Genomic DNA, 22,684 nt, shown 5'->3' with positions numbered 1-22,684 from the left:
AGCCAAAGTGAATGTTTGATACTTCGAACATAAAACTAGAATTTTTAAAACATGTTCATCTAAAATTGTTCATTTTGTAACCACAAAATATATAGGAACATGTTCTATAGAAAATTGGAACTATGTACTTTTAGCTGAAAGTTATATTCAAAGTAAGGAATCTTTATTTTACTTTTCTTTTTTCAAAGTGAGGAATCTTTAAGCAGAGCCAATATAGTACCAGTGTGGGAGGGATCAGAAGAGCAGCCTTGTTCAGGAGTTTGGGCAACCTTGTGAGTGGGGAGCCATCTTGCTCCAGGAATTGGGGTGGGCCCACATGTAACCTTCGATACAGTGCAGAAACAACAGAAAATCTTCTTTCATGTCACCATAGAAGGGATGTTAATATTTATTTTTAAATACAAGCCATTTATTTTGAAAGGGTTAGTTAAACGTGGTAAGAGATTTAACAATACGAAGTTTGTGGGGGAAGTCAGGTAATATAAATAACTACATTTTTTTTTTAAGTTTTAAGTAATTTCATTAATTAGAAAACACCTGACCATCTAAAATATTTATTTCAGTGACCTCATAAAAATAATTCTACCCACCTGATAAAATGGTTCACTCCACATTTTATTTAGATCGGGAGGATTTTTACTGTCAACACTGACTATGGAACAGTATGCTAGTGATTTCCACTCAGCAAGTTGATTATAACAGTCAAGAGATGCAAGTTCCCAAAAATCCTTCTCAGCTTCTATAGGCTCGCCATCTACCCACTCTTGTTTATTGAGAGCCTGGCAAAGAAAAGTTCCTAAGATTATTTTATAAAGTGGAAAGAATACAAATTAAATATATTTGAAATAAGGTATGTAGCATAACATTCATAATAATGACAATCATTTTCAGCTTATGATAAGGGGAGAGAAAAAGGAAAATAGAGTAACACCAAAGGGAAGGAAAAAAACCAAAAGGAACATTATAGTAACAAATAAAAATAAAAATTCCAACCGAAAGGAAACTACTTCTCTGAGAAACTTACCAATGAAGTCAATTAAAAAAATGAAGACTTTAAATGACTCATAATTTGATTTACTGTGGGTTATTTAATACTTAAAAACGTTAGATCAAAATTGGAAAACAAGACATTTACGGAAACTTGCAGAGAATTTTACAACCTGAATTATGCATTCAGGAGTCTCACAGGTCACAGATTCTGAATTTCAACTACTTCCTAGACATCTACACTTGGATAGACACTGGCAATTCAAAACACAAAATATAAAAATATGAATTTATAGTCATCTTCTCAAAACCAATTCTTATCTCTTTATATATTTTTTACTTGCTGAAGGAAAACAATCTACTCAAATAGAAATCATATAACATTAGCAGATACTGAAATATCTTATTTTATAGTACTTGGTAATTTACAAAATGCTTTCTCTTTTATCCATTGAGGTTTTCTTAAAAAGAGTAAGAGATACAACAATAATTATTTCAAATTTTAGTTATTGTGAAACTATTCTCTGCCACTTGTGTAAAATAAAAGGAATAAAGCTGAAATATTATGAAACTCTAAATTTTAAAGCAAATAGTTTTTTCATCCAAAGAACAAAAGTGTTTAAGCAACTGACATTTGCTAGAGATCAGTTTTACCTCATTATACTGCTTGGCGGCTTCAGAATAATCACTTCTGGCTTCTTCTAATAATGCATTCTGAGTGACTTGTTTTGTTCCTATCTCACTGCTAAAAATGCCACGGAGGACATCATATTCTCCAATTGATCTATACAGTCTATAGAACAAACCAAAGGGGGGAAAAGTCCAAATTAATGAAAGCTCCAATATTTAAAAGTATTTATTAAAACAAAATATTACATCAAGATGTCACACATATTAACTAAAGATATGTTATTTTCGTTTTATAAAAATACAAAATCTTACAAATTTTGAAATCACTATTAGGTGTTTGTCTGTTTTTACCATTAGGTTTTACTACTTTAGTCATACAGAAGGCAGAAATTAGTCTAAGATACATTTACAGTGAAATTTGAAAATATCTTAGATTCCCAATGTATAAATTGTGTCATTAAAGAAGCTTCTTCTATGTTAATGGTACCATTACAGCAACATTGCACATATCTGCAGGAGACCTATTTAGAATCCCTGTTATAGCTCTAAAATTTGGAAGGCAGTCAAGAACCTGGAAGTGAGTGAAAATTAATCCAGGTCTTATTGATGCCACATTTTAATCCATGTTTTATGGACAAATCTCAATTCTATTGACAAGTAATTTTTTTACAGCCTTAATATTTGCTAGAGCATTCATGCATCTTTTCACATTAATATAAATTTGTTTGACCTCAGCAATCAAGCTTCTCCTTTAGGATATCTAAAGTGTTTAATAAGTTTGATCCCTAACTCCTGGAAATTTTTTTCCATTTTTTAAGTCTCAATGCAAATGTCATCTCTTCCTGAATCTGCAGTCACCTGACCAGCCAGCTGAGGATTGCTTTCTCCTTGGTTTTTCTGCAGTTTGGTCTCTTCCCAGGTATGAAATCTCATGTATTTATATCAAAAGAGCCCAATGGGGGGGGGGCGGGTGTGGGGGAGATGGTTAAAAAGGATAAAAGGATGAAGAAGTACAAATGGATGGTTACAAAACAGTCATAGAGATATAAAGTGCAACATGAGGAATATAGTCAACAATATTGTAATAAATATGTAAGGGGGAAGAGGGGTACTAGATTCAGTGGGGATGATCACTGTGAGTTATACAGATCTCTAGTCACTAAGCTGTACAAATGAAACTAATATATTTTTGTATGCCAACTATAATTGAAAAACCTCATTGAATTGTACAATGTAAATATGACCAACTAATTGTCTATTATATTTCAATAAAGCTGTAAAAAATAAAATAAAAGAACCCCATGAGCTCTACTTCAGAGCATACTGGTCCAAATTTAGATAAAAATCTAACACATATGGCTCTCTAAAGGGTTAAAGGTAACAAAATAAGAGGCAGAGGTGTGGAGGTGGGTTGTAGGATAACAAACAGTTCACAGCCCAAGAGCCAAAGGATAGATAAGAGCTACAAACATTTTTCAGGAACTCAGAAAGAGATCAGCCTCATGTTCACCCTACACTGGCCCCAACGTCCCTGAATTATTTATACTATAACACAGGCAAAACAATGATGGTGACATATCAAGAAAAGGCTAAATTAGGTTCTCAAAAACTGAAAAGCAAGCAAAAATAGTATATAAATAGTATAAGTATTAAAATTAGAAAAAAAATGTTTAAAAGTGTGTGCTTCATTACCCATTAAATATACACTATATGAATTCTCACTCCCTGAAAATACTAAATAGACAAATTGTTATTTATTGTTGTTCACATACATCTGAAAGAATAAGATAAAAAGTCAAGATGCACTCTCTGAACTGACTGACCTAGGATTTATCTGGCCTCTCAGAGAACTCACCATCTCCTACTTCATATAGTCACATCTGTAAGTACATGGTGAGAACTGTCTAATTCATATTTTAATTCTTCTCAGCACCTGACACAATGATTTACTCATTGTGCTCAATTAAGAAAGACAGGGTTGACTATAAAACAGTGAAAAGTGCACAGATTCCCCACCTTTACTTTTATTCTCTTTTTCCCTAGAACCTGAAAATCTAAAAATCCGTATGATAAAACAGAAGTTCTAATTAAATTTCAACCCAATCTAGCAGGCTTCTCAGAATCTGGCACTGGCTTTCTTATGATAAAACCACAGGTATGGGAAGGATCAGACACAGTGCAAAATGGCATAACTACTAGACGGAATTTCTTTTTTCTAAATAAACAAAGTAATTGGACTAAATTGTTCCTAAAAGTTTGAGTCCTGATGAAAATAATAAATCATCCTCTATTTAGTTTAGCAAACCAGCAAAACCAGAAAATACTAGGTAGGAACTGCAAGTTACAGCCACACTTCGCAGGAAACTAAACTTAGTGGATTACATTCAGTGAGTCCAAAAAGATTGTATACTGAAAGAAATTAACAGGTATAATAAAAATCTTTCTTTGGGAAAGACATTCCTTGTCATGGCAACTATTCTTAACTCATGGAATGGTACTCAAGCTGAAAAAATTTTCAAAAAACTTTGTAGAAGTGTTATTATCAACTTTATTCAGTTTTCTGCCAAAACGAAGCCAAAAATTTTCGGTATTACTTTGGTAAAAGTCACTATTCTTCCAACAGTGTCTGGATCTCAGAGCTTACTTAGCAAGTTCCATCCATCTGCAGACATCAGGAGAGAGGCGGGATCTCCCCTTAGCTCGCTTGGCAAGTGGCTCCTGAGGAACCATTTGGAGCAGGGCCTCCTCTAGAAGGTGGATGCCCACAGGCTGCTGTAGACTGGCCAGGCAGCCGGCACTAACAGAAGCTGGATCGAGGCTCAGCAAGTCTGTGTGTTGGCTACTGATTTCCTGTGAAACCACAAACACATGTAGCTATTTAGCCTGTGGTATTTTGGCCATTATCTTCATATGTGAATAGTTCATTTTACTAAACATAAAAGAAAGTTTTGACATAAGTAGTGATAGAACCAAAAATTTCTCTGTGTAATTCTATTAAATTTTCCTCAACATTCGATTTCCTCAAGGGAGAAAATTACCTTTTATTTTTACACTTCCAATCCAGGGATTAATTCAAAACAAAACAAAAAACCCACTAGAAAATATGAAGATTTTTACATATATTCCATATATCCAAACAACAACTGCAGATTCCAGGACTACTTAAATTGAATGGGTGAGAAAAGCAGCTGAAACACAAAGATTTCATAGCCAATCACTAAAATACAGGATATGTCACAGACAAGAAATTCATTGTGGGAAGTTCTGGTGAGGCAGTGGAATCTCAAAGAGATGGTCATCCTTGCTAGAAAAGAACGCACATGAATACTATGCCAAATGTACTATGGTTCCACAGAGAGAGAAAACAAATCAATAGTTCCAGATATAAACCACAAACAGGAAGTCATAACAAGCATTTGCTTGTTATATAAAGATACAATGTAAATCGATGTTAAGAGAAACTTACTTTGAAATACCGGCCAATTCAAAACAATAACACGAATCTTATATTTAGTGTGGCCAGGAGAAAAACAATGAAGGAATTTTACTTGTAAATTATAAACCAATGAAAATAGAACTAATGTATTTTAAAAAAACTATTAACAGTTTCATGCTACATCAAAAAGAACAAAACAGAAAAACCAAGTACTTCATCTCAGGGAATTATTACCCAATTAGTTTGCAAACCAAAGCTACTAATAAATAATATTAAAAATATAATTTTTAAATTGCTCTAGGGAGGGTACTAGTTATAAAAATGAACCAAAAAGATTTTCTATTAGGGACTTAGTAATGATCCATGTTTTGCATGGCAAAAAAACATTTCTTACATGAAAAGTAGTCTTCCAATAAGTATGGTTTAGCAGTAACTGAAAGTATGCCTACAGTAAGTTCTCTGGTCAAACTGTATTGCCTTAGAAAGGCCTTCTCTGACACTCCATCTAAGTAGTATCTACAATGGTTCACACTCTCCACCCTGACCAAAAGGCTATCTTACTTACCTGCTTCATTATTACCCTACACTACTTTAGGACTTCTATATTACTCAAGTTCTACGACACCTACTACTATACCTTATGGTATCATCCATATTTGTCTGTTTATTATCTAGAGTGTTCTTGGAGGGCAGAGATTTGTGCTTCTTCATTGCCATGTCTCCACCACTTAGAACAAAATCAGGCATGTGTACAATCAACATCTCTTGAAGGCAGTCAGGAGACAAGAACGGATTTAGTAAAATACCAAAAGGAAAAACAACTAAACAAGATGCAGGGTTTAAACAAAACATTGAAGAGATTGGCTTATTTATTCTGTCACATACAAGTTTTTTTTTTTTTTCCCCAATATAAATAAATTATATCTACTCATCTGGGAAGAGGAAACCAAAACAGAGTACATCTACTGTTACAAACACCGTGTGTTTGAGCTTGTGAAACAAATGAAGTTATTGTGACATAATTATGTGAAGGCAAAGTAGACAACGCATATATTATAAAGTGTGTATAGACTTTTACCTGAATACAAGAGACAAAAGGTGGAAAGAAAGAGAACGTGGTATTAAGAAAAAGATTGAAGTCTTGGAGCAACTTTTGAGTAATGCTATTTTTTTCAGACATGGTCTTATATTTATCCATCTCTTTTATAATTCCAGAAAACAGGCTGCCAAAAAGCTGCTTTGCAATTATTGAGTCTCTCTGTAAAATATTCAAAACAAAGACAAATTAGGATCTGAAATAAAAATGCTTTAACTTACCAACTATCAGAGCTTTACTTGAAAATACAAACTGCTACAAACACATCTCAATTCTATTTGGAAAGTTTTAACAGGCATTGATTGACAAGGGGAGCATTTGGTATTTAACCAAATATATCTATTTGACATATGCCTTAAAAAAGGCATGATATCATGGATTTTGAACCCAGAGATACGAATTTAAAGTTGGCTTAATCACATACATAACCACATTATCTTAACTCCTGAGTGAGTCTGGGTCTTCAGATTCTTCATCTTTAAAATGGGGATAACAGATCACATCTCATAGCGCTATAGTAAAGATCAGCCAAAAAATGCATGTTAAATGTTCAGTGCAGTAACTGATAAAATCTTGAAGATTAAATTAGATTTTTAGGTATTATCCTCACATCAGCATCATTGTAAAGTTTAAGATAACTGATGAGCTTCAATAAAATGCCAATTTTAATTTTTCAAAGTCTCAACATTATGATGATTTAAACTGTTTAAACCATCAGTAGCCATTTTTGTATCTCTCATGTTTGGGCTATTCATCTATAACAGCGCACTACTTGATCTTTTATGGCTTTAACTCTCACACTCCACGTCCACAAAAACACTACCCTTTACTTGTGTCTATAACACTAGTACTAAGAACAATTTCTGGCATGTAGTATCTATATATATTTTTTTATAAAGGCATGAGTGCAATAAATAAAATTTAAAACATTTCATTTCATAAAAGCTATGACTGAATAAAAAGTACAATTTGACATGTTCTTCATTTATTAATTTAAGCAATGGATTTGTCTTATAAAAAGTTATAATAGTCACTATATAAAATTTTTTAAAAAATGGATAAGGGAAAAAATATATCACCCATAATTATATTACATAAAGACAGTCATTGTCATGATTGGTCTCTTACTGACATGCACACTCTTTTATATGATGTCTATTGTTCGGTAATCCGCTTTTTTCACCTAACATGTGGCAGACAGTCTACAACCCATTGATTCTTATGACTTATGTACAAATTCCTTCATATTTTAGGGAGACCCAAATGCTCATTCTGTTACAATAACTGCAGCAGTAATTAAGATAAATAATGCCTTCAGAGCAATAGGATGCTGCTGTTGGACATGCCCTGTAATGGCTAGCTTACAAGTGCCTCTTTAATTTTTCCCATATGTGAGGCTCACGATGAAGAATGGCGGTCCCAGGCAGCAGGAGAGGTTTCACCTGTTATCCAGCACTGCATCCCAGTGCTTAGAACAGCCCCTGGCATACAGGAGGAGTTACTCAATATACTAACATTTGTTGAATAAATAAAGTATTGGGATTTGAAAAATTAACAGAAATAAGAATGAACACATTTCTCCTTAAAGAATAGAAAAAATGTAGCCATGTTTTTTTCAAAACAATATTTACCATCTTTATTTTTTCCAAGCATAAATGAGATGAACAGACTTGGAGGTCTCTCAATAGTCTGAGGCTTGCTAACTTACTACTATCATTACATACCACATCTCTCTCCAGTGCGGACAGCAATAAATCATGCCTAGGACAGCAGATGTCAAATCATTTTTGAAGCAGTAGTGTTAACACATGTATGCAAAGGACTAGAAAAACTGGGAAAAAGTGGAAACGTAGAAGCAGCACTGGACCAGGTATCAAAACACAGAGGGTATTTTCCTTGCTCCACAACCACTGAAGCATACAGCTTTCGCATATTATCTATTCTTTGCTAAACTTCAACTCTTCATCTGTAAATGTGTCTAGTAACTGCCTCAATGTCACAAAATTACTGGGAAAATCTAATGAGAGATATGTGAAAGCACTCCATAATGACTCAGGGCTGTACTATGATGGTAGTTACATGAAACTATGCATGGGGTAAAATGCACAGAATCTCATACACACAAATGAATGCAAGGGAAAATGACGAAAATGAACAAGGTCTGCAGTCTAGTTAATGCTATTGTACTAATGTCAATTTATAAGTCTTAATAACGTACTACAATTATATAATATATATCATTATTGAGGGAAGCTAGATGAAGGGAACGTGGGACTATGTACTAGTTTTGCAAATTCCTGTAATCTGTAATTATTTAGATTTTTTAAAAAAACTTAAAACAGTAAAGGGCTATGTAGATATAACCTAATATAATCAATGTTAGTACTAGAAACTTAAGCACAATAAAATATCAAGCATTATATTGCAGTACTTAGCATAATGCTATATAGATTATACATTATAATACTCTTCAATTTAAAAAATGATTTCAATAAAAGTCAAAGGAATCTTAATCAGGCTTTTGGGGGAAAGTATCCTGATTTTGTCAAAGAATTCAGTTAGAAAACTTCATTCACTTTCGATAATTTTACATCCTAATGACTTAGAAAAATATTTTCAGTCCTCTGCTATTAAGAGAATTAACAGAGAAGGAAGAATACTGATCCCACTGATAAACTGATACTCTCCTGATTCCAGGCTCCCCTAAATGATTTTATATAAGCAATGATTTAAGTGGCTAAGCACCTTAAAATTTACAATGATTTTTAATACATTCTTTCATTCTAACATTATTGATAAGAAAAACAGATTTCACTCTTAGGTTTTATAGACAAAAATGCTGTGGCTCAGAGCATTAAATGTCTTGACAAGGACCCCAATTACAGGGCTATCTTCTAGATGACTCTAATCAGAATCTCCCATGTGAAAAGCTTTGGAGCCAGGAAATGGCAGAGCCCAGATTTGCAACAAGGCCTATTAAGCGAGTCCAGTGTTGAGGACAAATCAACACCTCATTTATGACATAGCGTAGCCTTAATCATTTTTCCTTGTACACAGTAGACCTGAGGAACTGTTAAAATAATTTTAATCTGTGTCAATAGGAAATGCAGTGTTCAAGGACCAACCTGGGCCACAGCTTGCAAGGGCATGATCAGGCTGCTGTATTTAATCTGAATGTCGGGAAGGTCTCCTTGACGGTAACTTCTGTACAAAATGACCTGGGCATCATGCTTCATTTTTAACTTACTCTTGATCTCCTATAACCATTAGAATCAAAAAATGAAGATCTGAATTTTTATTTAAGAAAATCAGTAGTACATGAGCTATAAAACTGTCAGTATCCATCTTTTAACATAAAAGTGAATTGATGACAATTTTTACCCAAAATGTTTAGACACTATGCTTTACCAGTCTACGGCAGATCAGTATGGAAGACGAACAATGAAAATATTTAAATATTTATTACAAAGTAATCTGAATATATGTAAAATCAGAACTCAATTGAAAACTTTTTAAAGCCATAAATCACAGAGTTGTATTTCCTTTTAATGACCCTTAGAAAAAACTCTGGCTATAAGGCCCAGTGTGATCACCACAACTCCTTCAACACTCAGGTCCTCTAGGCCCTGCTCATCTGCCCAGGCCAGTCTGGGCCTTCCGTATGCTTCATAATCATCTCCCTAACTCTCCCTCATGCAGGGCGGTGGGTACCTGCTCAACTTTTTGCTTAGAATCTTTCTACAGCTTTTCACTCATCATTTGGTTCCCATCTCAGATATTATCTCTTCAAAAAGGCTTGCCTCACTATCTCTTTTAACAGGTCTCCCCAGACATGCTCATCACCTGGTTAGTTTTCTACACTAAACTTTTTACAACCTTAACTAATCTTTTTTGTCTGTTGTACACACTGGACTGTAGCCCCATAAGTGCTCCTATTATACATTTCTATAACACTAGCACTGAGTAGTGCCACTGAGCACAATGCCTAACAAATAAATGGCAAGTTCATAGCCTTCCAATGCCTATTTCCATGCCATTCTTAATGAGTGGTCAGCCACTTCAGATTACAACACCTGTGTCAGAGGGAATGCTACATTTCTTAATTATTAAAAAGAACTTTGTATCAGGCCAAATATCTTCCTGCAATTTCTACCCAACAATTCTGGTTTTATCTCTTCCTTCTGCTGCCTAGTTACTGTTATTTCCTTTAGGCATGCCTATTTAGGTTTCGGGTTTAATTATGAGCCCACAGCTAGTTCTGTGAATGGGCAAAACTGAAGGCCCTCCAGGCATGGTGGGTCCAGTGAGAAGGAGCATGAAATAACCTTGGGACACTGATTTTAAACCTCGGTCCTCAAAAGAACAGTTGTAGTTACAGAGACAAGAGAAAGCTGAAAAGTACATTTTCTGTCCACAGAAGATACAGTGAAACCATTCAACCACTTCATATTCAGATTTGGAAGTTAATTAAGTGGCTAAGGATTTAAACTGATTTAAAAAAGATAGTTTTTTTTTTGTAACTCACAATCTAGTCTTCCTTGCTTGAAAATTTTGTCATAATTACTGATTTATAAGTAAGATCAAAACTATGGCTAAACAAATTATTTTATTATTTCCACATTTTAAGAAAACTTAAACTATTAATTCCTGCCACAGTCTCAAATCACTGCTTTCAGCAGATAGCCATAGACTGTCTGCCTAGTCCCTGCCCACTCCTTTCTCTGGGACGACCAGTCCCTCCGCACCCAGGCATCTCTAGGAGAATGGCTGGTTATAACGTGGCTTCAGCCCTCCAACCATAGCTTATTGGTCTTGCAGTGGCCCCTGACCTGAAGTGGGTCAAGGCTCTGGCCTTGATGTAGACAATCTCTTCCTAGCAGCTAAAGTTGTAAAATGTAAAATTCAGGAATAACTGGTGGTTATGGTTCCACCACACAGAGAGAGCCAGCCTGTTCAGAGAGAACAAAACCAAGCTGTGGTGAGAGGCTGAAAGAAGGGGCAGAGGTAGAGACCTGCCGAGTACCTGTGAGCCAGAACATACCACAGATGCAGGGGATGACCTACATGTCTCATTCCAAGATCCTATGACCTAATCAGTGAGTCATGAATGCCCTTCATATCCACAGAAATCAGAGGAGACTTTGGTTCATAAATAACTTTAACTCATGTAATACAGCTTCTGTGATTTGGTTTGGACCAATACTGGAACCAACGCTTATTGAGACTGAGACAGAGAAAGAGACAGAGACAGAGACAGAGACAGAGACAGAGAGAGAGAGAGAGAGAGGAGGGGGGAGAGGGGAGGGGAGGGAGAGGGGGAGGAGGGGGAGGAGAAATATAAATAGATATTTCTAACCAATCATTTTCTTGAAAAAGATACAAACCTTCTCTCGTTTTTGTTCAACAACACCTTTTCTGGCATAAAACAAACTGAGCTTTTCTCGGTCCTTTAAAAATCGTCTGCGTAATCTTAATATTTCTGCCCGATTATCTGTATCTGAAGAATATAAAGCAAGTTTGTTATAGTTAGCCAAAGTGACATTTGAAGTTGACTTTGCCTCCTTCTAGAATCTCCTAAGAAGTGAGACTGTTTGCTTATCTCCATTTTTTTACTTTTATTTAGCTTTTCTTTTTTAAACAACACAAGCCTATGAAGAACAGAGAACAGCAGAGGAAATGATTAACCAGTTTTAGAATCTAGAGAACGAAAGTTGTAAATAACTCAGTCCAATCCCAGTGCTCTGGTGGAGAGAAGGAGGCCAGAACAACGACAGTGGAGAAGACTTGAAAGACTCAGGGCCTGGCAGCTCTAGGCACCTCCAGAGAAAAAGTAAGTCTGAAGCAAGAGATGTGGTTTGAAGGCACTGCTCCTCCATCCTGTGGGTGCAGAGCCTGGGGAGTGGATACAGGGCCTGTGAGTAGAAAAGGCTGGCATGACTGGAGGCAGAGGAACTACAGTAACCATGAGGACATATGGAATCTGGAGCCGCCTCCTTCCCGCAGGCTCCTAGAGTGCTGGCACCCAGGCCTTTAGCCTGTAGGTGAGAGGCTGTGGAGATTCTGCCATTGGATGATCAACCAGCACAAAAGAACAGACACAGACATCGACATATCACGGGCTTCAGCGTCTTGGTCCAGCCTGACCTCTGCACAGTGACGGCCCAATCAGTACATGCTCTTGATTTGTTGCTATTTCAAATGCCTTTTTAGTGCCCTACCTGGGAACACATGCAAAAAAGCCAAATATCACCAGGTATTTTGAGGACAGCTTCAAATATGAAAGACAGAAACCAAAATAAATAATAGAGAAAGAGCAACTGTTAAAATCTGACCATACAGGGAAGAAAATTCAAAAAATTATCATTTACTGGAAAGTTAAGAATAAATATTGCAACTGTAGATCAAGGACTGAAAAGATGTTCAGAGAACAAAAAAATCTCATGGAAACAAAATATATTGTGACATAAAAGCAAGGGTTAGAAGATAAGGTTGAAGAGATTTTTCAGAATGTAGAGCAAAAAGGAAAAAAAAAAAAAAGAAAATTAGATGAATAATGTGGAAGAATTGATATCCAAGCAACAGGATTCCAAAAAAGAGAAAATTGAAAGTATTTTTTCTGTGTGTGTGTGTTTTAGTTCCTACAATTAAATAAAAAGGAACATATATGACCTTGCTTCTAATTTTACTTCTATCTAAAGTCATACACTGGCATTTACACAGGGTTTTTACCTTGGGATCTTTCATCTCTTCACATTTTCTCCCCCTGGGCTTTCACTCACTCCCAGAGCTGCAATTCTCATAAGTGGCAAACTTCTAAACTGGTCTCTACCCCAACCCTCTCAGAGTTGGGTCTTGTCAGTACTTTCCACTCAGCCCACTCCACCTTCTTCCAGCCTTGATCACAGGTCAAGGTGTGGCTGCCTTTGACCTACACCTCTCAGTACCCACTAGGCACTCCATCCCCAAGAGGTCATTTAGAGACCCTGTGCCTGTCTCTGCTTGATTCATTACCTAAAGTTGTGTTTCACTCCTTAAGCCACACCCCCACACCCTCAAGTCTGTTTCCTCAGCATTCTTTACCTTTGTTCTCAGTGTGTCCTGAAGCATCCACTTAACTGGACTGCTACAAGGCACTGCTAGAGCTGACTCTGTCAGTGTGCACTGAGCTGATCTGAGTCAGTTCCACCTCCCAACATATTACATACTTCTCCATCTCTGACCCTGTTCATCCTCTCCCTTCGTGGCTAGTCTTAAAGTCTATCTCCTCCATCAGGTCTTTCCTGAGGCTCTCTCCATTCTCTACCTGGATTTAAACACTCTCTTCAAGACTTAGCTTACTAATTCTGCTTCATCACACGATCACCTACCTGTTGCCTTACCCACACCTATTATTCTAGAAGATCACTAAATAAATGGATTGAGTTCAGTTTATTCAACAGCTTTTCTGGAATACATAAAACTATGATTTCAACATGGTGCCCAGACAACATTTACTAAATTAAATTTTAATAGGCTTAATTACAAGTTACAAAGAAATGTGAACAGTCAGAAATGTGCTTTCTTCATCTAAGCCTCTGCACTGATTTAGACCGTAGGTGATTTTAAACACATCTCAGCAACTGTACTTTACCTTTTGCTTTGTTATCCACCTTGTCTCCTGGAAGGCTCAATCTTTTCTTCCCAAAATCAGGTCCCACTGACTTCAGGAGTGCTCTTTGTGATTTTTCACTCCTCTTGTGGGCAAATAGTAAGGAGGAAGATAAGGAATCAGATGATGAGGAAAGCATATAATCCACCAGTGGGTCAATATTGCTCCCAGTGAGCCAATTAAAGGAGCTCCTTCCATCTGTAAAAAGGCATAACCGCAGCTATGTCACAGCATGCTCAGCACTGCAGAGCCCTGCCAAGCCCACACCCTACCCACCTCTGCCCCACAGGGGCAGCACCACCTGCCAGAACACACTGTGTGAGAGAAAGGGGTACATCATCCTGGTGGCACCTGGGACCTCCACATGCTCACCTGGAAGAGTAACTGGGGACAGCTCTCCAGGGAGATAGTCACATCACAGCAGAAAGACACTGGGTGGACTCCATGGGGTCATCAGTGGGTGATCCAAGGCAGCTTAGGCATCTGAGCCTCAGTGTTCTCATTTATAAAGTAGAAAACACATCGCCTGCCATTTTAAGCTGCTGTGATCATTACAGGAATGGTGTTTTGTAGCTACTATGAAGTACTAAGATCCATAATTTCTAATATCAGTGTAATAAAATTTCCATTGTAATTATTCAAATTAGTCCTACTTCTAGAAGCAATAGAACGTGAAAAAATTCATGTAAAGAAAAAATGCTGTGAAGTGTTTCTATAAAATGATTTAAATATTTTACTCCACAACTTATACTTTGATGTTCAAAGGAAATAGTTGAACCATTTGAGAAAGAACACTTTGATAAACTATACACATAGTAATGAGTCCGGTTTAGCTCTACTTTACTTCTGGGTATGGGTTTTTTAATTTGATGCACTAAACAGATTTTTCTGGGCAAAACCAAAACAGAACATACACGTACTAAAACTTTTCCTGTTTTGTTTTTTTTTTTTCCAGTCAGAAATAATCCTTTTTTTCTAAAACTGTGGTAAAATACACACATCAAAAAAACTATTTTAACCATTTTTAAGTGTACAGTTCCATGGCATCAAGTATACTCACATAGTTGTGCGGCCATCACCACTATTCATCTCTGGAACTTTTTCATCATCGTACAACTGAAACTTCATACTCATTAAACATGAACTCCTCATTGCCCACTTCCCCAGACCTGAAAACCACCCTTCTTCTTCATGTTTCTAAGAATCTGACTACTTTAGGGACCTCAATCCTTTTCTCCTTTGTGGCACTTATCACTTTCTCCTATTATCGTTTCACTCCTCTTATAAATGGTCAATGTTCTTGCAGTAGAGGCTGTTTCCACAGGTGATAGGGTTTGGTGCACAGCAGGTAGGCATTCAGGTTAACAGTTACCTGTGTTTTGTGTAGGTGTGAAATCATACTGCTGTTGGGTGGCCCGTATCTGCCTAGCCATTGCTCCTCGATCTGAGAGGGATCCTTCCTGGGTCCATGTCTGGAGAGTATTTTGGGAAGCCTGAGTCTCAATAAACATTGGAGTGAGAACAGTACTTCGCAAACGCCAGTCAGAATCAATAGTATACTCCTGCATGTAAGAGAGTTTCAAATGAAATAATGTTTGCTTCTTTAGCAACATGGCAATATTTTAACTTAAAATCCAATGGTACTATCAACAAGTATGTACTGTAATTTCATATTCTCTATGGAAAGCCGATGAAGAACTTTTTCAAATTTAAAAGTTTTAATTTTATTTTCCAACTAGAAAAACTAATTCGAACTAAGGGAGAAAAATCATTTTTCTACTCCTTAACATTCTGCATTAAAAGGCTTAATGCCATATTCAATAACAGCACCGTAACACAACTGCAACTCCTTCCTAAGTACTCACCATGTGCCCAGCACTGTGAAAGATATTAAGAATACAAGAGCAAGGAGAATAGGGTCAGGTTTTGCTACCCAGGAGTTCAAGCAGGGATAAAGAGAACTCGTTTATTAATGTGTAAATCACAGCTGTTAAGGCTGCCAGAAGGTGCAAACTGGGCATGTACCAAGTGCATGAAAGGAGTGGTGGAAGGAGGAGCAGGCAATATGGAGAAAGGAAAATTTAAGTGGAGGTAGAAAGAATGAGAAGTGTGAGCCATGTGAAGGGAGTGTGGGCAAAAGAGAATAAGCAAATGAGAATGTTTCAGAAAGGAAGATATGAGTATTCCAAGTAAAATAAAAGAGCCAACATCACTAGTCATCAGAAATGCAAATCAAAACCAAAATAAGATATCACCTCACAACTGTTAGAATGGCTATCATCGGGAAGACAAATAACAAGTGTTGGTGGTTGTGGAGAAAAGGGAACCCTTGTGCACTGTTAGTGGGAATGCAAATTGGTGAAACCACTATGGAAAACAGTGTGGCAGTTCCTCAAAAAATTAAAAATAGAACTACCATATTATTACCCAACAATCCCACTTCTGAGTATTTTTCTGAAGGAAACAAAAACACAAAGTTGAAAAGATATCTGCACCCCCATGTTCAATGCAGCATTATTTACAATAGTCAAGACATGGAAGCAACCTAAGTGTCCACCGATACTGTGTTCATGTATACAATGGAATATTATTTGGCCATAAAAAAGGAAACCCTGCTATCTGTGATAACATGGATGGACCTTGAATGTATCACACTAAGAGAAATAAGTCAGATGGAGAAAGACACACACTGTATGATCTCATTTATATGTGGAGTCTAAAAACAAAAGCTTCGAACTCATACATACAGAGATAGATCAGTGGTTGTGAGGGGTGGGTTGGGAGGTGGGCAAAATGGATCAGGGGGGTCAAAAGGCACAAACCTCTAGTTATAAAATAAATAAGTCATGGGGATGGAATGTATAACATGGTGACTACAGTTAATAATAATGCATTGTATATTTGAAAGCTGCTGAAGTTCTCACTGCAAGAAAATAATTTATAACTATGTATTGTGATGAATGTTAATAAGACTTACTGTGGTGATCATTTATACAAATATTGAATAGTTATGTTGTACACCTAAAATTAATGTCATATTTCAATTATATCTCAATAAAAAGAAAGAAATCCTATTTAGTACTATTAGAAAATGTTTGTTGACTAACAGACAGGGAAAGCTTATAATGTTTATTATTACAAAGCCAAGCACTTCACCTGAAATTCACATTCTGACAGAGGATGCTCAAACACAGGGTTCAGATAATCTGGACTCAGGCTGGTCATTTCAAGCAGAAAATCTGTTGCTAAACTTAAAAAGTGCATTTCTATCTTAGGAGAATATAAGGAATTTAGTGCCAACAATCGGTCCAAGATTTTTGAAGGTAACCTGGTTTCATGGCTCCAGAAATTTCGAATAATTAATCTGAAAAGCAGAGAAGAAAGTATACTGCTTAGATATTGGCAAATGACAAAGAATGACTTTACACATAGTGTTACATGGAGAAGGCGCAATTTTTCATTTATATAAAGCTTAACATAAAGGCAAACCACATTCAAAATTGTATAAACAGTATAATCTGAGTTATAAATAATAATATTCATTAAAGAAAGGAAATATTCTAAAACTTTAGAATATTTAACAAGAAGTGAGAAACTGGGTGAGTTTATTTTCATCTCTATTACCTGAGAAGTTTTCAGAGATGAGTATATAATATTAACTCTTTTGAAACTGAGAAAACACTTAAGAAATTATATATAATTCTTTACTGCCTTGTTAAAACAACCGACTCTAAAAAAAAAAGTGGCATGAAATATTCAAAACTTAAAACTAGTTAAAATTCCAGTTTAGGCTTTATAATTTATAAATGCTTATGAAATCCAAATATAATTTTTAAAGGCTCAGTGAATTCAAACTTGCATCAGAATAAAAAATTAATTGATATAAAGAATCATACAAAAAGTTTATGCCCCTTCTTATATAATTAGTACTTGATAAAACACTCATATAAAATGACTTAGGAGAGCCATTTTAGAGAACAAGCATCATTCATATTTTCATGTATAATCAACATTATCATTTTCTTCTATTTCTATGGTTCGAAATATTTCTTTCAATATTATTATGTATTGTGTGATCTCAACTATTGGAGTTAAATGGGAAACATAAAAATTGTCATTATAGATTTTTTCATTTTGAAATGCTTTCATTCACTGAATTAGCAGGAATAGCTTTAGCCATACTACTTTCTTAAGAGTTTCAAATTAAAGTAACTTACCTGGATTTTAAAGTCTAATGTGAATTAAAATACATTTTTATTAAACATTATGAATGCAAGATGCAGAGAAAAATGCTAATACCGCAAATACACTTCTGAAACTGCTGAAAACTACACGATGCTAGCCTAGAAAGATATCCCTAAATTTATTTATCTGGCCCAATTATTTCGGGAGGAGCACATACTGAAGCCCAAGGTTCTCATCGATCAATCCTTGAATCAATACATCTTTTGCCAACTTAAATATTTCCTGGGAGTCATCATCTGCTTGACTTTCTGGATCTCTGAGAAAAATAACAAAATGACAAAACATTAACACTCTCTTGTATCGCTTCTGTTCAAAACCAGTAACACTGTCCAGAATTAAAAAATTTAAATATGGCTTTTTCCACGGAACTTCTAAAATCACAGCAGAACATACTCTGATGTGTATGTATCCCCGACACTCTCCTTTGGTGCCTCCGTGAGCCCATCTGAGTGACCACTCCTCCCTCATCCCCAACAACATGAAGGGGCTCAAGTGCAGGGGACAACGGGTAGGTGGTGGGAGCAGGGCTTCAAAGGGTTCCCTGGGAATGCTAAGAGGTCCTAGGATGGGCCCAGATCCCATGGGAAGTGGTGTGACGGTGGTCCTGAAGGATGGATATGCCAGCAGAGTCTATTCTTTAATCTTGTTAGAACTTAAAGGGGCAACAATAAAAACAAATTATACTTTTAGCTCAACTAATAATTTCAAGCTGTGAATATTTCCCACACATATGTAATGAGTTAAATAAGGGTACATTTCAATATATTAAAATAAATTTGTTTTAATTATTAACCATGTTAAAAATGTTTTTATTATTTATTATAATCTGTTCTAGATTGCTAAAGGAATCCAAATTCTTCCTTAAAAAAAAAAAAGCAATACAATGTAATACAAAATGTCAACGTAGAGTCTCGGGTTACCCCTGCAGTGATGTCCCCTGGTCCCACCGATATCACTACTGCTCCCACCCCTTAGCTCCTTGGCCACAGGATGGGCACCCATGACGATGGGTGCGACTACCTCTTCGAAGTCGTCTGTATTGGAGATTCTGGTGTTGGAAAGAGTAATCTGTCTCGATTTACTCAAAATGAGTTTGATCTCGAAAGCAAGAGCACCACTAGAGTAGATTTGCAACAAACAGCATCCAGATTGATGGGAAAACAATAAAGGCACAGATATGGGACACCCCAGGGCAAGAGCAATATCGAACTATAGTATCAGCATACTACTGTGGAGCTGTAGGTGCCTTATTGGTTTATGACATTGCTAAATATCTCACACATGAAAATGTAGAGCGATGACTCAAAGAACCAAGAGATCATGCTGACAGTAACACTGTTATGCCTGTGGGCAACAAGTGATTTACGTCATCTCAGGACAGTTCCTACAGATGAAGCAAGAGCTTTTGCAGAAAAGAATAGTTTATATTCATTGAGACATCTGCTCTAGATGCTACAAATGTAGAAGCTGCTTTTCAGACAATTCTGACGGAGATATACCGCACTGTTTCCCAGAAGGAAATGTCAGACATGTAAAAATGACAAGTCTCCAAGCAACAAAGTGGTTCCTATTGATGTTTCACCAACCACTGAAAACAAGCCAAAGATGCAGTGCTCTCAGAACATATAAGGTGTTTCTCTTCTCTGCTAGAAGATTGTGTATAGTCCATTTCCGAGGCCTGAGATTTAAATATATTTGTAATTCTTGTGGTCACTTTTGTGTTTTATTACTTCTTCATACTTATGGAATTTTCCAGTTAAGTCTTCTGACTTTAGCTTTATAAAATTATCCACTTGTCCCAGAAAAGAAAATGTCAGTGTAGAGCTTACCGGTAATTGTCATGAATCCACATAAGAATATTGTACATTTGTTCCCTACACACCGGAGAAGGATGAGAAATGAATTCTACAACAGGGTTCAGAAGTTCTCGAAGTTCTACTGGTTTCAATTTTGCCATCATCTTATAAATTATGTCCAAACATACTTTCTGTCTTTCATCATCTCTGTAATAAGAGAGATTTTTTAAAAAAACAAACTTAACAATTTTCATTATTATACTTTCAGATGTGACAGGTTAATTTTTTCTTTTCTATGTTGTTCTGTATTTCATACTTTGTTATAATAGATAATACTACATATACAAAAATTACGTTCTTAAAAGTAATTATCATGGGCTAGATTATTAAAAACGAACAAATTAATTCAACGTGGTATCCTGGACTGGATCCTAGAATAGAAAAAGAACATTAGTGAGAAAACTGGCGAAATCCAAAAATAAAGTCTAGTTTAGTTAACAGTAATGTACTAATAATGTTCATTTCTTAATTTTGACAAATGTACCATGATTATGTGAAATAGGGGAACTGGGTAAAGGGTAAGTGGGACCTATGTGTACTATCTTTTAATTTTTCTGTAAATATAAGAGTATTCCAAAATTAAAAGTTCATTTTTCAAAAACATGAAAATGTCAAACAAAACAGCTAAATATAAAAAAATTTCATGATTTTAAAAAATGATTTCAAGTGTTAGGCCACCTCATGTAGTGGGATTAAGTGTAGTCTGGGTCTCTGGCGAGGTGCATACCTATTTCCTTGTTTTATATATCTTTTCCTCCTTAAAGTGCTTTACACATAGAATGTACTCAGTAAATGCTTAATAAGGCTATCAGAACACAATGACACATTACACATTTATCATTATATAAAAATATATACACAGACAAGACTGGAAAAGTGCAGAGAAATAAAAATATTGCAAGCGCTCAACAGCATTTTTTTTAACATTTACTAGGAGACTGTAATTTTGAAAATGAACAATATTAACAAACAATAAAGGAAGCCTCTTACCTGGCAAAGTTAAGTACAAAACTCAAAACCATGCATTTTATACCTGAAAAGAGCCTTAGACAACCCCACAGACATGCTCCCTCCAAGGTGCCAGGTGAAAGGAGGCAGGAGGGCCAGACCCCACAACCTTTTCTCTTAGATTTAAATTTAACAAATTCATATTTCATGAAAACCTACAAGTTCTTTGAGTTGACGGAGAAAGCTGAACTAATCAACATTTTATGAGTCTGCTGAATCTAAGATGAAGCTGTCTGCCCACTCACCTATGTTTCATGATTTGAATAAAATCCTTGCTCTTTAACTGTAAGTATAGATCTGTTACTTCCTCTGAACGACACAGCACCACTTCCAGACAGAGAGTCTTCATCACGCCATGAAATTTTGGCAGCAGGAAGAACACAGTGTTCATAAACCTAATCAGTGGACATGACAAGTGAGTCGGGAGCAGTCTCCACCATCTCCACCGCAGGACATTCACTCCTACCAACATCTTACCTATCAGCAAGAGGAGGGTAGTGCTTAACAGCTTTGTTCAAGCACACGATAAATTTGTCCTCCATTGTATTCTGATGTTGCTTCAACTGTTTTACAATCAGTTCACACACGGATTCTTTCAGTATCTGAAAAATTAAGTTTCTTTTCAAATGTAGAAAAATGCAAACTTAGGTTAAGTTTCTGAAAACAGGTTTACCTTGAAGAGTTACGTGAACCCAAGGAAGTGTTCAGTGCTATCATCTGCAACAGTGTACACAAGGTTAAGTGTCAGGAGTACCCACAGGTTTGCATTAACCACTGGGAACCACCAGAGGCTCTGGAACCATGAGTTTGGGTGAGCCAGGCAACAGCCATGCATAGTTTGTGCTGCTAGCACTGGCAGTGTCCAGCTCATGTGAGATGTCAGATCAATAAAGATCAGTGCTTTCTTCTGACACTGTTCAGCAAATCATTGGGGATGCTGAACTAAAATCAGTGATTAAATACTGTTTAAGATATATTTTATAATGCCAGTGTTCACGTCTCTTGTCAAATATTCATACAAGCCAGAATTTTCAAGCAACTGTATCTAAACAGCAGTCCCTATCACTGTCTATCCCTATACCCTACTTTCTCTTGATCACATATTACTATCTACTATGATAGATTTGTCTCCTCTCACCAAATGCCAGCTCCCTGAGGGTGGGGTTGGCCTGTCCTGTTCCCTGGTATATAACGAGAGCCTAGAGCCAATCAGTAAGTACCCAACACATATAAGTGACTGACACATTTAAGTGCCAAAGTTATAAAACAATATTAACCTAACAATATACATAAAACAAGAAGAAAAATGCATGCACACACATACTGATGACTAGAGTCTATGTCTCAGGTGCCAAAAGCAGGTTAGTGGTTAGAATATGAGTGACGCTTACTTCTTCATGTTTTACTGTTTCCCAAATTTCTAGCACAATCAATACCATTTTAGATTCAGAAAATAACTATGTAAAAGAAGTGTTTACATAGTCTCATTATGTAAAAATTTAGGTCAAGACAGACTGAATTTGGGATCTGTGTGATTTGCTCTAACTGTTGTGATGAAATCAAGCGTGTTATATGAACTGATCCCCAACATTTAGGGACTCTAGAATTGTGTCATAAAAAAGTTATTCTGAATTTTTTAAATGGTGTATTTTATAAAAATAGCTGGCAATCCTTAAAACAAATAAGTGAAGTCTGATCTTTCCAAAGGGTTCTACTTCCTTTTAGTTTAATTTAATTCTCTTTTAAATCCAAATAAATGCCTAACTGGTGAATTGAGC

The 22,684-nt window shown here is 36.1% G+C and overlaps 1 protein-coding gene and 1 pseudogene across 7 annotated transcripts in view; one reads left to right on the top strand and one right to left on the bottom strand.

Annotated features, from left to right (window-relative positions):
• The window catches only part of PRKDC (protein kinase, DNA-activated, catalytic polypeptide), a 192,933-nt gene that overhangs the window by 49,240 nt on the left and 121,009 nt on the right, over positions 1-22,684 (bottom strand). For 6 of the 7 annotated variants that reach the window (XM_023526089.1, XM_011385363.2, XM_011385366.2 and 3 more), the window contains 13 exons: positions 21,384-21,508; positions 21,152-21,301; positions 19,872-20,045; positions 18,200-18,298; positions 16,954-17,161; positions 15,170-15,359; positions 13,780-13,995; positions 11,534-11,646; positions 9,275-9,406; positions 6,132-6,311; positions 4,262-4,467; positions 1,642-1,780; positions 591-779 (listed from right to left, as the gene is read on the bottom strand). In XM_023526089.1, coding sequence (XP_023381857.1) covers positions 591-779; positions 1,642-1,780; positions 4,262-4,467; positions 6,132-6,311; positions 9,275-9,406; positions 11,534-11,646; positions 13,780-13,995; positions 15,170-15,359; positions 16,954-17,161; positions 18,200-18,298; positions 19,872-20,045; positions 21,152-21,301; positions 21,384-21,508 — 2,121 coding nt within the window. The remainder of the gene's footprint in view (positions 1-590; positions 780-1,641; positions 1,781-4,261; positions 4,468-6,131; positions 6,312-9,274; positions 9,407-11,533; positions 11,647-13,779; positions 13,996-15,169; positions 15,360-16,953; positions 17,162-18,199; positions 18,299-19,871; positions 20,046-21,151; positions 21,302-21,383; positions 21,509-22,684) is intronic. The other variant, XM_011385365.2, reaches the window with a different exon arrangement.
• LOC105309244 lies at positions 19,033-19,865 on the top strand (annotated as a pseudogene).

The sequence above is a fragment of the Pteropus vampyrus genome, unplaced genomic scaffold (genome assembly GCF_000151845.1).
Source record: "Pteropus vampyrus isolate Shadow unplaced genomic scaffold, Pvam_2.0 Scaffold702, whole genome shotgun sequence".
Lineage (NCBI taxonomy): Eukaryota > Metazoa > Chordata > Mammalia > Chiroptera > Pteropodidae > Pteropus > Pteropus vampyrus.
Note: the sequence above shows the minus strand (reverse complement) of the source record. Positions and strands in the feature narration are given on the sequence as shown.